This window comes from Salmo salar, chromosome 12 (genome assembly GCF_965601325.2).
Source record: "Salmo salar chromosome 12, fSalSal1, whole genome shotgun sequence".
NCBI lineage: Eukaryota > Metazoa > Chordata > Actinopteri > Salmoniformes > Salmonidae > Salmo > Salmo salar.
Genome location: NC_138302.1, coordinates 39,013,956 through 39,030,564, shown reverse-complemented (window position 1 = coordinate 39,030,564; position 16,609 = coordinate 39,013,956). Strand labels below are relative to the sequence as shown.

The window sequence follows — 16,609 nt, the reverse complement described above, 5'->3', positions numbered from 1 at the left end:
TAATGTCGGATCCTGCTGAAAGTGTCCAGTAAGAAACGTTCATTTTCGCTTTCCATTTCAAATTGCTTTGCCCTACTGAACATGACCCAGAGACATTTGGGATTATGGGTTACCTTGAGCAGCGGGTGGATCTTATCCACCGGCAGGGCCAAAGGATTCCTCCTCTTCCTCTTTTCGATGGCCGCCTGGGCGTCGGCGATAGCCCACTTATCGATAGGGTGAGGGAAACTCTTCTGCACTCGCTCCTGAGGGGAGAAAAGGAGGGAAGGAGTGAGGGAGATTGAGACCTCTTCAATAGTGCAATACTTTTGACCAGAGCCCTATGGGCCCTTGTCAAACGTAGTGGACTACATAGGGAATAGGGTGCCATTTGGGCTGCAGTCAGGCCTTATCTCTTATTTACTTGAATAACATATTTCCTGTTCCTCTGTTGATGCTGCATCCATAGGCAAAGCAAACATGCCCCCTCCTCTTTCAATCTGCCCTATGACACTTGACATAAGCATTTCCATGCATTCACCATTGTTTTATTGTCGCAGACGTTTCACATGGGACTTTTCCCTTAAAAAGGGATATCTAACAGGTTATGTCAATGGGAGGACGGGTACATGACATGTACATGTCAAGTGTCATGTCACTTCTGCTGCAGGCACTACCAGGATGTCCCTCCCTTGACGTATGAGTTAGGCTAAGAGTTACTGTAACCCTTTAAAAAAGGGTGAGAACTACACAATACATCCACAGTTAACGGAGGACATCTTCATAAGCACTACATACAAAGTCATAAGCGCTTATGTCAACAACTTCAAGTTGACATAGGCTTTCTGAGGCCTAGGCATTACAAAATGTTTGTGTTGTATATGAGGGAATCAAACATTTATGTTGTGCTTACAAAGGTATTAAGGAGCTCTTTATGAATGCGTTATGTAGTCCTTATGTAGGGAACATACATAGTACACAAACAATACAAATTTCCCGCAATCCGTTGGATTCAATGGGTCACAAATTACAATATACACAAGCACAAAGGAGTGTGGTCAGTCACCAACCCAGGCAGGTCAAGGGTTAAAGTTCACACAGACAGGGTCACAGGGAGAGGTCAACAGAAAGAGAGAACACAGAACTAAGGGAGGAGTAAATATGGTAAAAAGAGACCTTTTACGGCCATGGACCGTAAAAAGCACCTCCGGATTTCACGTGATCCGTCTGCTCGCAAAAAATGAGTCAAGGTGGAGAAAACAAAAACAAGAAGTGAAAACAGGTTGGCCATCTAAAACATGGACTGAACAAAGCAAGATTTCAGATGTTTTCTGCATTCGCTCATTTCAGTTATCATTGCAGGAAAGCAAAAAGCAACATAGTGTAATGATGCGCAAGAAAACGTTCTATTGTTCAATGACATAAAACCAAACAAGATATGAGAATGTTGTGAGTTCTGTTCAAATGATTGTCAAAGCAATATGAGTAAAAATACATGTCCGTAAATAGCTTAACTTTTCTACCTGTCACTTTGGGTAAATGGATTGTATTTGTAACAATTACAAATGGATGAAAACTGAGTTTTATCTCAGTGCAAAACAAACCGTCTAAAGTACACCATGACCTGAGCTTAAAAGAAATTAACTTCACAAACACTGATCATTTCCCCTTTTTGGGTGGGCACATAAAATCAACATCCTCTTTTTCTACAACCCTGACTTCACCAGCTGTCAATAAAAAGTGTGTCTGCTACAGAATAAAATGAAGCGAAATGCTATGCTGTGACTGTGAGGGACATTAAAAGTGGCAATCAGCAGTAGAAACAATAAAGTGGACTCCCCGCCCCGGTAAAAAGCTGAGGGATGGGGCTAGAGAAATGTAACCAACCAAATTCATAGACAGCGCTATGGATGCAAGGACTGGCCATCGATGATATCAACATTATAGTTTTAACCATGTTTTGAGGGTATATAGTGTTTGTTTACAAACATTGGCGTAAAACAAGCTTATATTTTGGCTTCTGATAGGGTACGACAGTTGAACTAAGCTCATGAAGCATTTATAAATTATATTCTTCAAGAATCAATACGTACAAATCATAAATTTAAGTCCCAAAATTGATGTATACGGAACCAAAATATAAAAAACTTAACTTAACAATTTATACGATTGTACTGAGTCACAGTTCATAAAAGGAAAATCAGCCAATTAAAATAAATTAAATCAGGCCCTAATCTATAGAGTTCACATGACTGGGAATACAGATATGCATCTGTGGGTCAAAGATGCCTTAAAAACAATGGTAGGGGCGTGGATCAGAAAACCTGTCAGTATCTGGTGTGACCACCATTTGTCTCATGCAGCGCGACACATCTCCTTCACATAGAGTTTATCAGGCTGTTGATTGTGGCCTGTGGAATGTTGTCCCACTCCTCTTCAATGGCTGTGCAAAGTTGTTGGATATTGACGGGAACTGGAACACACTGTCGTACACGTTAATCCAGAGCATCCCAAATGTGCTCAACAGGTGACATGTCTTGTATTCAGGCCATGGAAGAACTGGGACATGTTCAGCTTCCAGGAATTGTGTTCAGATCCTTACGACATGGGGCCGTGGATTATCATGTTGAAAGCACTCCACACTGCCCTTTCCCACCTGGACAAATGGAACACCTATGTGAGAATGCTGTTCATTGACTATAACTCAGCGTTCAATACCATAGTGCACACAAAGCTCATCACTAAGCTAAGGACCCTGGGACTAAACACCCTCTGCAACTGGATCCTGGAATTCCCTATGAGCGGCCCTCAGGTGGTAAGGGTAGGCAACAAAACATCTGCCACACTGATCCTCAACACGGGGGCCCCTCAGGGGTGCGTGCTTAGTCCTCTCCTGTTCACCCACAACTGTGTGGCCAGGCACGACTCAAACACCATCATTAAGTTTGCTGATGACAGTGGTAGGCCTGATCACCTACAACGATGAGACAGTCTATAGGGAGGAGGTCAAAACAACAACCTCTCCCTCAATGTGAGCAAGACAAAGGAGCTGATCGTGGACAACATCGACGGGGCTGTAATGGAGCAGGTCGAGAGTTAAGTTCCTTGGTGTCCACATCCCCAACAAACTATCCTGGTCCAAACACACCAAGACAGTCGTGAAGAGGGCACGGCAACACCTATTCCCCCTCAGGAGATTGAAAAGACTTGGCATGGGTCCTCAGAACCTCAAAAGGTTCTACAGCTGCACCATCAAGAGCATCCTGACTGGTTGCATCACCGCCTGGTATGGCAACTGCTCGGCATCCGACCGTAAGGCGCTACAGAGGGTAGTGCGTACGGCCCAGTACATCACAGGGGCCAAGCTTCCTGCCATCCAGGACCTATATACCAATCACCCAAGTCATAGAGAGTGCTCTCTGCTACTGCATGGCAAGTGGTACCGGAGCGCCAAGTCTAGGTCCAAAAGGCTCCTTAACAGCTTCTAGCAGCAAGCCATAAGACTGCTGAACAATTAATCCAATGGCCACCCAGACTAATCACTTTACCCCTACCTACATGTACAAATTACCTCGCCTAACCTGTAGCCCTGCACATTGACCTGGTACCGGTACCCCGTGTATATAGCCTTGTTATTGTTATTTTATAATAAAAAAATGTATATATGTTTTTTTAACTGTATTTCTGGAAGTGCATTGTTGGTTAAAACCTCTTACATCTAGACGTTCCGCTAGCGGAACACCTGCTCCAATATCCAATGATACATAAAGAAGTGGATGGCTGCAAACTTTCTACTTTTAAACTCGGACAAAACAGAGATGCTTGTTCTAGGTCCCAAGAAACAAAGAGATCTTCTGTTGAATCTGACAATTAATCTGGATGGTTGTACAGTCGTCTCAAATAAAACTGTGAAGGACCTCGGCGTTACTCTGGACCCTGATCTCTCTTTTGAAGAACATATCAAGACTGTTTCAAGGACAGCTTTTTTCCATCTACGTAACATTGCAAAAATCAGAAATTTTCTGTCCAAAAATGACGCAGAAAAATTAATCCATGCTTTTGTTACTTCTAGGCTGGACTACTGCAATGCTCTACTTTCCGGCTACCCGGATAAAGCACTAAATAAACTTCAGTTAGTGCTAAATACGGCTGCTAGAATCCTGACTAGAACCCAAAAATGTGATCATATTACTCCAGTGCTAGCCTCCCTACACTGGCTTCCTGTTAAGGCAAGGGCTGATTTCAAGGTTTTACTGCTAACCTACAAAGCATTACATGGGCTTGCTCCTACCTATCTTTCCGATTTGGTCCTGCCGTACATACCTACACGTACGCTACGGTCACAAGACGCAGGCCTCCTAATTGTCCCTAGAATTTCTAAGCAAACGGCTGGAGGTAGGGCTTTCTCCTATAGAGCTCCATTTTTATGGAATGGTCTGCCTACCAATGTGAGAGACGCAGACTCGGTCTCAACCTTTAAGTCTTTACTGAAGACTTATCTCTTCAGTAGGTCCTATGATTAAGTATAGTCTGGCCCAGGAGTGTGAAGGTGAACGGAAAGGCTGGAGCAACGAACCGCCCTTGCTGTCTCTGCCTTGCCGGTTCCCCTCTTTCCACTGGGATTCTCTGCCTCTAACCCTTTTACAGGGGCTGAGTCACTGGCCTACTGGTGTTCTTCCATGCCGTCCATGGGAGGGGTGCGTCACTTGAGTGGGTTGAGTCACTGACGTGGTCTTCCTGTCTGGGTTGGCGCCCCCCCCTCTTGACGCAATGATGAAAATAATCATGGCCTCCAAACCATCAAGCTGCATACTGGACCCTATTCCAACTAAACTACTGAAAGAGCTGCTTCCTGTGCTTGGCCCTCCTATGTTGAACATAATAAACGGCTCTCTATCCACCGGATGTGTACCAAGCTCACTAAGTGGCAGTAATAAAGCCTCTCTTGAAAAAGCCGAATCTTGATCCAGAAATTATAAAAAACTATCGGCCTATATCGAATCTTCCATTCCTCTCCAAAATTTTAGAAAAAGCTGTTGCACAGCAACTGACTGCCTTCCTGAAGACAAACAATGTATACGAAACGCTTCAGTCTGGTTTTAGACCCCATCATAGCACTGAGACTGCACTTGTGAAGGTGGTAAATGACCTTTTAATGACGTCAGACCGAGGCTCTGCATCTGTCCTCGTGCTCCTAGATCTTAGTGCCGCTTTTGATACCATCGATCACCACATTCTTTTGGAGAGATTGGAAACCCAAATTGGTCTACATGGACAAGTTCTGGCCTGGTTTAGATCTTATCTGTCGGAAAGATATCAGTTTGTCTCTGTGAATGGTTTGTCCTCTGACAAATCAATTGTAAATTTCGGTGTTCCTCAAGGTTCCGTTTTAGGACCACTATTGTTTTCACTATATATTTTGCCTCTTGGGGATGTCATTCGAAAACATAATGTTAAATTTCACTGCTATGCAGACGACACACAGCTGTACATTTCAATGAAACATGGTGAAGCCCCAAAATTGCCCTCGCTAGAAGCCTGTGTTTCAGACATAAAGAAGTGGATGGCTGCAAACTTTCTACTTTTAAACTCGGACAAAACAGAGATGCTTGTTCTAGGTCCCAAGAAACAAAGAGATCTTCTGTTGAATCTGACAATTAATCTGGATGGTTGTACAGTCGTCTCAAATAAAACTGTGAAGGACCTCGGCGTTACTCTGGACCCTGATCTCTCTTTTGAAGAACATATCAAGACTGTTTCAAGGACAGCTTTTTTCCATCTACGTAACATTGCAAAAATCAGAAATTTTCTGTCCAAAAATGACGCAGAAAAATTAATCCATGCTTTTGTTACTTCTAGGCTGGACTACTGCAATGCTCTACTTTCCGGCTACCCGGATAAAGCACTAAATAAACTTCAGTTAGTGCTAAATACGGCTGCTAGAATCCTGACTAGAACCAAAAAATGTGATCATATTACTCCAGTGTTAGCCTCCCTACACTGGCTTCCTGTTAAGGCAAGGGCTGATTTCAAGGTTTTACTGCTAACCTACAAAGCATTACATGGGCTTGCTCCTACCTATCTTTCCGATTTGGTCCTGCCGTACATACCTACACGTACGCTACGGTCACAAGACGCAGGCCTCCTAATTGTCCCTAGAATTTCTAAGCAAACGGCTGGAGGTAGGGCTTTCTCCTATAGAGCTCCATTTTTATGGAATGGTCTGCCTACCAATGTGAGAGACGCAGACTCAGTCTCAACCTTTAAGTCTTTACTGAAGACTTATCTCTTCAGTAGGTCCTATGATTAAGTATAGTCTGGCCCAGGAGTGTGAAGGTGAACGGAAAGGCTGGAGCAACGAACCGCCCTTGCTGTCTCTGCCTTGCCGGTTCCCCTCTTTCCACTGGGATTCTCTGCCTCTAACCCTTTTACAGAGGCTGAGTCACTGGCCTACTGGTGTTCTTCCATGCCGTCCATGGGAGGGGTGCGTCACTTGAGTGGGTTGAGTCACTGACGTGGTCTTCCTGTCTGGGTTGGCGCCCCCCCCCCCCCCCCCTTGGGTTGTGCCATGGCGGAGATCGTTGTGGGCTATACTCGGCCTTGTCTTAGGACGGTAAGTTGGTGGTTGGAGACATCCCTCTAGTGGTGTGGGGGCTGTGCTTTGGCAAAGTGGGTGGGGTTATATCCTGCCTGTTTGGCCCTGTCCGGGGGTATCATCGGATGGGGCCACAGTGTCTTCTGATCCCTCCTGTCTCAGCCTCCAGTATTTATGCTGCAGTAGTTTATGTGTCGGGGGGCTAGGGTCAGTCTGTTACATCTGGAGTATTTCTCTTGTCTTATCCGGTGTCCTGTGTGTATTTAAATATGCTCTCTCTAATTCTCTCTTTCTCTCTTTCTGTCTTTCTCTCGGAGGACCTGAGCCCTAGGACCATGCCTCAGGACTACCTGGTATGACTCCTCCTTGCTGTCCCCAGTCCACCTGGCCGTGCTGCTGCTCCAGTTTCAACTGTTCTGCCTGCGGCTATGGAACCCTGACCTGTTCACCGGACGTGCTTGTTGCACCCTCGACAACTACTATGATTATTATTATTTGACCATGCTGGTCATTTATGAACATTTTAACATTTTAACATTTTGACCATGTTCTGTTATAATATCCACCCTGCACAGCCAGAAGAGGACTGGCCACCCCTCATAGCCTGGTTCCTCTCTAGGTTTCTTCCTAGGTTTTTGGCCTTTCTAGGGAGTTTTTCCTAGGGAGTTTTTCCTAGCCACCGTGCTTCTTTCACATGCTTTGCTTGCTGTTTGGGGTTTTAGGCTGGGTTTCTGTACAGCACTTTGAGAATATCAGCTGATGTACGAAGGGCTATATAAAAATAAATTTGATTTTGATTTTGATTTGATCTGATTAAGATCATCAAAGGTTAGTGCTGCATTTAGCTGTGGTTTGGGTTTATGTGACATTATATGCTAGCTTGAAAAATGGGTGTCTGATTATTTCTGGCTGGGTACTCTGCTGACATAATCTAATGTTTTGTTTTCGTTGTAAAGCCTTTTTGAAATCGGACAGTGTGGTTAGATTAACGAGAGTCTTGTCTTTAAAATGGTGTAAAATAGTCATATGTTTGAAAAATTGAAGTTTTTGCATTTTTGAGGTATTTGAATATCGCGCCACGGGATTACACTGGCTGTTGAGTAGGTGGGACGCGTCCCACCTAGCCCATAGAGGTTAAGGGCTTGTAAGTAAGAATTTCACAATAAGGTCTACACATGTTGTATTCGGCGCATGTGACAAATACAATTTGATTTGATTTAACAATGGGCCTCAGGATCTCGTCACGGTATATCTCTGTGCATTCAAATTGCTATCGATAAATGCAATTGTGTCACCCTGGTGAAGACGGCGACCACGCAGATGAGCTTCCCTGAGACGTTTTCTGACAGTTTGTGCAGAAATTCTCCGTTGTGCAAACCCAAAGTTTCATCAGCTTTGCGGGCGGCTGGTCTCAGACTATCCCGCAGCTGAAGAAGCCGGTTGTGAAGGTCCTGGGCTGGCATGGTTACACGTGGTCTGCGGTTGTGAGGCCGGTTGGACGTACTGCCAAATACTCTAAAACGACATCGGGGCGGCTTATGGTAGAGAAATGAACATTCAATTCTCTGGCAAAAGCTCTGGTGGACATTCCTGCTGTTAGAATGCCAATTGCACGCTCCCTCAAAATTTGAAACATCTATGGCATTGTGTTGTGTGACAAAACTGCACATTTTAGAGTGGCTTTTTATTGTCCCCAGCACAAGGTGCACCTATGTAATGATCATGCGGTTTAATCAGCTTCTTGATATCCCTCACCTGTCAGGTGGATGGATTATCTTGACAAAGGAGAAATGCTCACTAACAGGGATGTAAACAAATTGTTGCACAGAATTTGAGAGAAATATGCTTTGGAAAATGTCTGGGATCTTTTATTTCAGCTCATGAAACATGGGACCAACACTTTACATGTTGCGTTTATATTTTTGTTCAGTGTAGAAAATGCTGATTGCCCCTTTAAGTAGAAGTAGCCCCCGTCACTGGTCAAGGGTCAGTTAATTTCCCAGACGATAGGTTACATGAGAGGATCAGGGGTACAGTGGTCTGATCCTAGACCTGTGATTTAGAGGCAACGTCTACCTCGCCACAGTTCATTGATTTGTTGTTGATGCACTGAGGGACTCCAAAAGGGAAGGCCTGCTCACTGTTTTTCTGCTTCCAAACGGGATCTTTTAATAATACAGCTTAGACAACACAATCACAACGATTCAACTTAATTGTGATTGAAATGTTGTGATTTTATCACCTGGACCTAAGCTTCAGTAAAAGATTTGAGGGCAAAACAACACTGAGCACACATTCCCTTTTTCTCTATGTAAAGGACCTTTTTGTCCAAAACTCCTGTTACTGCTTTGGAAGTGTGTAAAACCCCTCTGTTTACACTCTGTAAAAAAGGGGTCAACAAGGTTTTAGGTCCAGACACTGTTGCACTATTGACGGAGATCCTCACCTCCACGTCCTGCACGCTGCGTGGCTGTGCCTGGCAGAGCATGCTGAGCAGCAGCAGGATCAGCTCCTCGATGTACTGCAGCGCATCCTCCTGGGACGACAGTTTGGGATGTACCTGGCTCAGCACCTTCACAGAGAGAGATGTGTATTAGTTCAGTATGAGCTGATTTAAAAAAAAAAAAAAATACGTTTTAAAAGGTTGGATTGGTAGAATACGTGGTAAACATGTATTAGTTCAGTATAGGTTGAGTTGATTATCTTTACACTTCATTTTTTTTTATATACTGTTAAAAAGCTCGAGGTGCATCTGGCTCAGCACCTTTACACAGAAACTAAGAGAGATGTGGCTTGGCTACTAGTTCAGTATAGATTCCCACGGGGCCCAAACTGGTTGAATCAATGGTGTTTCCATGGAATAGAATCAACTTGGAAAAATGAATCAACGTAAGGGAATTTAGAGACATTTTGTAATTTTTTCACCCAACTTTGAACCTAAATCCAATGACACAGTTAAAATGTTTGTCGATTCCACGTTAGTTGAAAACTCAATCAAATGTAAATCAAAACTAGACGTTGAAGTGACGTCTATGTTTAAAAAAACCTTGGGGTGCAACTGGAGAGATATTTTCTAGTGTAGTATAGTTTCACACTTAGTCCCTTTTCAGCCAATTTTTTGTGCCGTGTGAACACTCCAAAGGAACTTTGACCCCTCAAAAGAGCACACGAAGCAAACCAAGCGGAGACCATCGCGAGAGGTGGTCCGAATTCGGTTTGCTTGAATTCCGTGGTTTGGTTCTCTTTTTTAGAGCAATGTGAACAAAGCTCCCCAAGTTTGCTTGTCATTATTTCCGCACCACACACTAGACTCCTGCAACACTATTTCCTCTGCCATAAGCCCTCACATTGGTGCCACAAAAGAGAGAAGATGAAGTAACCCTTTACTTGACCCGTAGAGTCATAACACATTATTGCACAGTCATAACCATGTCATGTCCTAACAGTTGACATAACACTGTCATGACACATATTTAGACCTGTTGTGACTGTTATTTTATGGCTGTTATGAAACCTACATAAGAGTGGAAGGGAAACTTCTTGGCAGAGAAATAAACTTATTTGAATAAATGTGGGTTCTGACACTTCAGGCTAGGGTCCTTTTTCCTCAATTTCCGCTTGACTGATGTGACCAAAGTAAACTGCCTGTTGCTCAGGCCCTGAAGCCAGGATATGCCTATAATTGGTACCATTGGAAAGAAAACACATTTCGAAGTTTGTTAAAATGTTAAAATAATGTAGGAGACTATAAAACAATAGATATGGTTGGAGAAAATCCAAAGAAAAACCAACTGGAAATTATTTTTTTGAGAGCCCATGCTTTTACAATGGAAAGTATAGGGAAATAATTAAATCTAGCTCCCAGTATGCAATTCCTATGTCTTCCACTGGGTGTCAGCCCTCTATGTTCAAGGTTTCAGGCTTGTTTCTTCCAAAACGAAAAAGAATCAGTTTTAATACTGGGACACACTATTGGAAATTCGTGTTTGGGCGCACAAGGAAGACAAGACGCACCTGTTAATATCGGTTTCCTATTGAACATACTTCTTTCCGTATGAAATATTATAGTTTGATTACATTTTAGGGTATCTGAGGAGTCAATAGAAACGTATTTTGACTTGTTTTAACAAAGTTTATGGGTAGATTTTTGGATTCCTTTCTCTGCATGTTGAACGAGTGGATTACTCAAATCGATGGCGCCAACTAAACAGACTTTTTGGGATATAAAGAAAGATTTTATCTAACAAAACAACACTACATGTTATAGCTGGGACCCTTTGGATGTCAAATCAGAGGAAGATTATCAAAAAGTAAGTGAATATTTAATCGCTATTTGTGAATTTATGAAACCTGTGCCGGTGGATAAATATTTTGATTTGGGGCACCGTCCTCAAACAATCGCATGGCATGCTTTCGCTGTAATGGCTACCTTAAATCAGACAGTGCAGTTAGATTAACAAGATTTAAGCTTTCAACCGATATAAGACACTTGTATGTACCTACATGTTTAATATCCATAATTTGTATGATTATTTATTTGAATTGCGCGCCGTCCAGTTCACCCTGAAGTTGCGGGACGCCTATCCCAGAGTTGTTTTAAGTAGGTGTCATAACCAGCCACATAATAACGCACTATATGTCACAACAGGTGTAAATATATTGGTTATGACAGCTGTTATGACATGTGACATGGTTATAACACATTATGACACGGTCATGACACTGGGTGTCAAGTAAAGTGTTACAGAAGATGATTTGCAGATTCATGGAAAAAAATAAGTGCTGTTCTTGGACACCGATTAGCGATTGTCAAGGACGCACAGAAATTCCAAATGTGTGGAGTTTTTATTCAGATTATTTGTTTGCAATATGTGATCTATAGGCTAAAATAGCTTCATACGACATTTATTCAATTGTGGGGTTTGAAGAGTGAGAGAAGAGAACATACTTGGTGAAAATCAAAACCTGGGGTGCAAAACACTCTCTCAAAGGGGCAGTAGCCTACATTCAGTATACAATTTTCAATTACAGCATTATTTAATCCGCAGTTATTCTTCTATTTATTCTGTTACAAATAATATTTACATGTTAATAGTATCTTCTGATTGAATTTAGTTAAAAGATTATACATAATTGCAATCTATTAGCTTACAAAATGTATGTAGACAGTGGTGTTAAGTACTTAAAGGAAAGGTTCACCTATTTTGAATGCTATATTGTTTTTGTGCATCTCCGAGTGATGTTCTATCGATACCCTGGGTGATTTCATGTGTATCGGAGTTATTGGCGTTCAAGCAGGCAGAATCCGGACGGTATGACGTAGCACTGTGACAAAGTTGCACTCACTACACTGGAAGGTAATAGGAATACTACCTTCAAATCGCAAAAACATCTACCAACCTACTGCCTATGTCTAGTGTTTGATTTAAAGCCAACCATGGGCCGTGTTCAAGGAGTTTAGGTCTATGTTATGATGTGCATGTTCTGCAAGAAAAAAAATAAAAAAAATAAACAGGGATTTCTCATTTGGACCACTCGAAAACAGACAGAATACAATAATAGTCAAGCTTTCAACCGATATATATCTACCACTATATATATATATATATATTTTTTTTTTATGTTTTATTTTTTATTGTGCCTTCTGGTTTGCTTTAAGGAATTTGAAATGATTTATACTTATTTTTAATACTTAAGTATATTTTAGCAATTACATTTACTTTTGATACTTACGTATATTTAAAACAAAATACTTTTACTCAAGTAGTTTTTTACTGGGTGACTGACTTTTACTTGAGTGTTTTTCTATTAAGGTATCTTTACTTTTACTCAAGTATGACAATTTGGTACTTTTTCCACCATTGTAAGTAGGTATATCTAGCTGTCTGATCAATTCTGATGGAATGGCTTATCCTGCACTTTGTAAAAACCCAGAGTGCATACAGGGAATGTTGGAAAAAGCTTTTGGATCCTTTCTAAACTTAGCAAATGTGAATACAAAGAGGACTCGGACCACAAAATTGGTCAAGTTAACTGGCAAGAGAGTTGAGTCCTCATTCAAAGGCAAGGGCAGTGTGAATACATAGAGGATTTAGTTAATTAGATTTTTTTTTTGCCCCGGAGTTCGCGTTAAAGAGGACTATGAGAAAATACCCTTCGTAAAAATAAAATAAACAGGGATTTCTCATTTGGACCACTCGAAAACAGACAGAATACAATAATAGTCAACTTTTTACTGAAAGTAGGCTAGACTTCACAGTCTCAGAGATACTCAGAGATAGGATGCGGTGGAATATAATGTAAAGAACAAAAAAGACAAATATGCTTGTAGTGTGGCTCCCCTTTAGAAATGGCCTCTAGATATGCATTTGCAAATTGCAACACAGCCCACTAGTATTAGGCATACCAGATTAAATGCAAATTCAGAGTGCTGTGTTCATCAGTACCTAGCCTACTCAAACACATTCTTACTCTGGATAGGCCCATCTGCATTCCAGTCAAGTGCACTCCATCATAACAGTCAAGTCACTGTATAGAAAGACCTACATGAGGAGTTCTTGCAGAACATGCACATCATAATATAGACCTAAAACTCCTTGAACACAGCCCATGGTTGGCTTTAAATCAAACAAGACATAGGCTACATGATTATTGATGAAAGCTATTTTCCAAGTCAATTCATATATTTCAAGCAGGAAATTGCTATTTAAGAACTCATTATCTCAAACTAATTTTGTGTTGACTACTGCCGAACTTGTGCCCACTTCATGCAGTCACTCAAACAGTGACAAACATGGCTAGAAAAAGAGATGACCAGCGATGAAGGGTTGTCGCTACAAACATAACTATAAAGACACATTACTCTAACGTTGAGGCCTACCTTTTGGTCCTGCATCTCCTAACCATCATCCATTGAGTTGGTACAAGACAATACATCAATCTTAACTTTATGGCTGGTAATGGGTCAAATACATTAGGGGAAAAGTACACAATTAGGCTACTTGAGTTGAGGTTGGAATAAGCATACATTTGCGGTTGTAGCTCGTGGAGTGGGACTACTGCCTCTAAAGCTGTGTCCCTGGTTACTGACTGAGCCCAGTGACGAGAGCACAGCATAGACACTCCGGTCTCCTCAGTTCGCCTCGCCAGCCGAGGCCTCCTATCAGAGCATGACTAAGCAAGCTCTAAGAGTCTATACTCCCCTCCTCCTCTTAGAGAGGGCACGGTCTCTACTCAACTCGGCAGCTCCTCAGAGGCAGAGTGAGGAGAGTTAGAAAGGGAGAGAGTAAGTGTGAGCGAGAGAGGGCGTTTTGGAACTGAGGTCAGATAGTGATAAGATGGAGACCTTAGAAATAGTTTTACTTTCTATTTCTATGAATATGCCATTTCATTTTAAGGGAGAGACTGCATAAACTAGTAAACTGAGCGCTAAAAATGGTGCAGAGTGTGAATAAAAGAAAAAAAGGCACAGATGGCGTGAAAAGCAAAATGAAAGGGAGGTAAGTAAAGAGGGGACTATAACCTACTGCAGGGATCAGCAACTAGATTCAGCCACGGGATGATTTTCTCAAAATAATTACTAATTATTTGTAGACTGCAAATTGACCGCAAGAAGCCCAAACAGATATATTTGACTAAAACATAATACATTTCAAACCTTGCTTACATTTGTATGCAATTACACGCATCTCTCTATTAGGCATGGGAATACTTTGGAACAGATTACCTAAATTAAAATCACTTGGAGCTGACGTCCTGCTGCTAACAGTCATTTATGTCCAACAATTAAAATAAAATAAAAAACTAAATACAAACTCCAAAATACATACAGTAACAGTAAAGTTTACAGACCTACTCATTCAAGGGTTTTTCTTTGTTTTGACTATTTTCTACATTGTAGAATAACAGTGAAGACATCAAAACTATGAAATAACGCATATGGAATCATGTAGTAACCAAAAAAGTGTTAAACAAATCAAAATCTATTTGAGATTCATCAAAGTAGCCATCCTTTGCCTTGACAGCTTTGCACACGCTTGACACTTCACTGGAGCAAGAAATATGGTGGAAACCAATTCGAGCCCATGATAAACACCAATTCAACAAGGAAGTGACCAAGTGACAAAACTTCAGATAGAAAGGCAGAGAATCGGAACGTGGCGAAAACCGTACTGCAGCTGAAGTGCAATCTTCTCACATCACAAGGCAAAGAAAATGCCCATCTTCTATGGAAATACAGAGGTTGCTGTACTGGGTCTATAAAGCCTGAATGTTCTCTAATGCCTCCATTACACACACATGGCTCCTCAGAGGACCATCCTCCTCAGTGAATTTAATAGAAATAAAACGAAATACTGTCTTGGAGTGAAGGTCTACAGTAGCCTCAACAGCATTCTGTAGTGTAGCACCATGGTGTAGCTGGAGGACAGCTAGCTTCCGTCCTCCTCTGGGTATACTGACTTCAATATAAACCTAGGAGGCTCATGGTTCTCACCCCCTTCCATAGACTTACAGTCATTATGACAACTTCCTGAGGACGTCCTCCAACCTATCAGAGCTCTTGCAGCATGAACTGACATGTTGTCCTTCCAATTAAAGAATCAGAGAATGACTCCAGTACTGAAAAAATAAGCTACAGCTAGCTAGCACTGAAGTGCATAAAACGTGGTGAGTAGTTGACTCAGAGCAAGAAAGACAGTTGAACAGTTTTGAACATCAATTTCTTCAAAAATTAAGGAGAAGCGAGAGTAGGATATATGGCTGGATGTTTTTTTTTACTTTCACTTAGCTATCGAATGCAGCTAGCTTGTTAAGCCTACTCAAACAGAGAGGGATGCCATGTTAGCTAACTGGCTATCCAACACTGGAACTCTTCCAAGTCAAGCTTTTGGTTTGATTCATTTATAGCCACCGGTGTAACTGCTAAACTGCTTCCTGACTGTACATTGTATTGCATGACTGTAGCCGGTTTAGTAACATGTGAGTTCTAGCAGCTATGTTGACTATGACGGGACAACGATGTAGGCTGTGTATAGCGGCCAGCGGTCCTGATATGAAGGTTTGGCTTGTAAAGTTTTTTTTGCCTGGTCAGACAGCTGATGTGTTGTGCACTGAAGTCCACAAGCGATGGGAAAAGGTGATAGGAGGAAAGCGCGTCGATAGTTGCGAGAAGGAATTATATATACAACGAGCAAAGTGAGCATGCTATTTTTTGTGTGGCTGCTACGAATGTGAACTGTGTCTGCGTGTGATCAGGGGTGTATTGATCCGGCGGATTCGGTTGAAAAACGTTCCTTAAAATGGAAGCGGGATGAACATACCTGAATTTGTTCAATAGAAACTCATTTGTAACTGTTGGACTAATGATTACACCCTAGATCAGCTAGATACAGGCAAGAGTGTGCAAGGCGGTATTGAATGTGTCACTGTCTCGCACCTTAATTACTCAAAATTCTCTCGACTGGTTTACCTACGTTGTAAACTTTGATTCATAGGCTAGGTTGAAGCAATCTCATGATGGGTACAGGGAAAATGTGAGTAGCATATAGGAGCCTAAAACTATCAACGTTACATTGAGCTGGGTGAATGGAACATGAACGAGTCATCCAATATGCAAACAAAGATCATCCTCCCTCATCTTAAACTGCAACGACCGTCACTGACACACACCTACCTACCTTTCTCACCTCGCGTCAGAACGCACAGAGGTATTCATCTGTCGTGGGCATATACGTAGGTGCTTTCAGAAGTGTGTTTTGAGTGGGGAACGATCAAGGTCTAACAGGAGGTCCTGAGATAATGTAAAAGACGTAGCCTAGCCTGACACAAGGCTCGTGTTAGGTTACATCATGATTGCCAATGGAGGGGGGGGGGGAATGGAAGATTGACTAGAAAGCTCTGCTTGTAGATAACCTGTATGCTGGAATACATTGCATGCTGCAATTCTTTAGACCGTTTGATCAGACTTCTTCCTTTGCTCTGCCTCCTTGTGAAGGCAAATGAGAAATAAACTAAAATGTGAAAACAAGTCTTAAA

The 16,609-nt window shown here is 41.9% G+C and overlaps 1 protein-coding gene across 4 annotated transcripts in view; it reads right to left on the bottom strand.

Annotated features, from left to right (window-relative positions):
* LOC106564790 (son of sevenless homolog 1) overlaps positions 1-16,609 on the bottom strand; it is a 76,477-nt gene that overhangs the window by 53,411 nt on the left and 6,457 nt on the right. For all 4 annotated transcript variants that reach the window (XM_014131166.3, XM_014131167.3, XM_014131168.3 and 1 more), the window contains exons 2-3: positions 9,021-9,146; positions 114-245 (exon numbers count right to left, since the gene is read on the bottom strand). In XM_014131166.3, the coding sequence (XP_013986641.1) occupies positions 114-245; positions 9,021-9,146 (258 nt within the window). The remainder of the gene's footprint in view (positions 1-113; positions 246-9,020; positions 9,147-16,609) is intronic.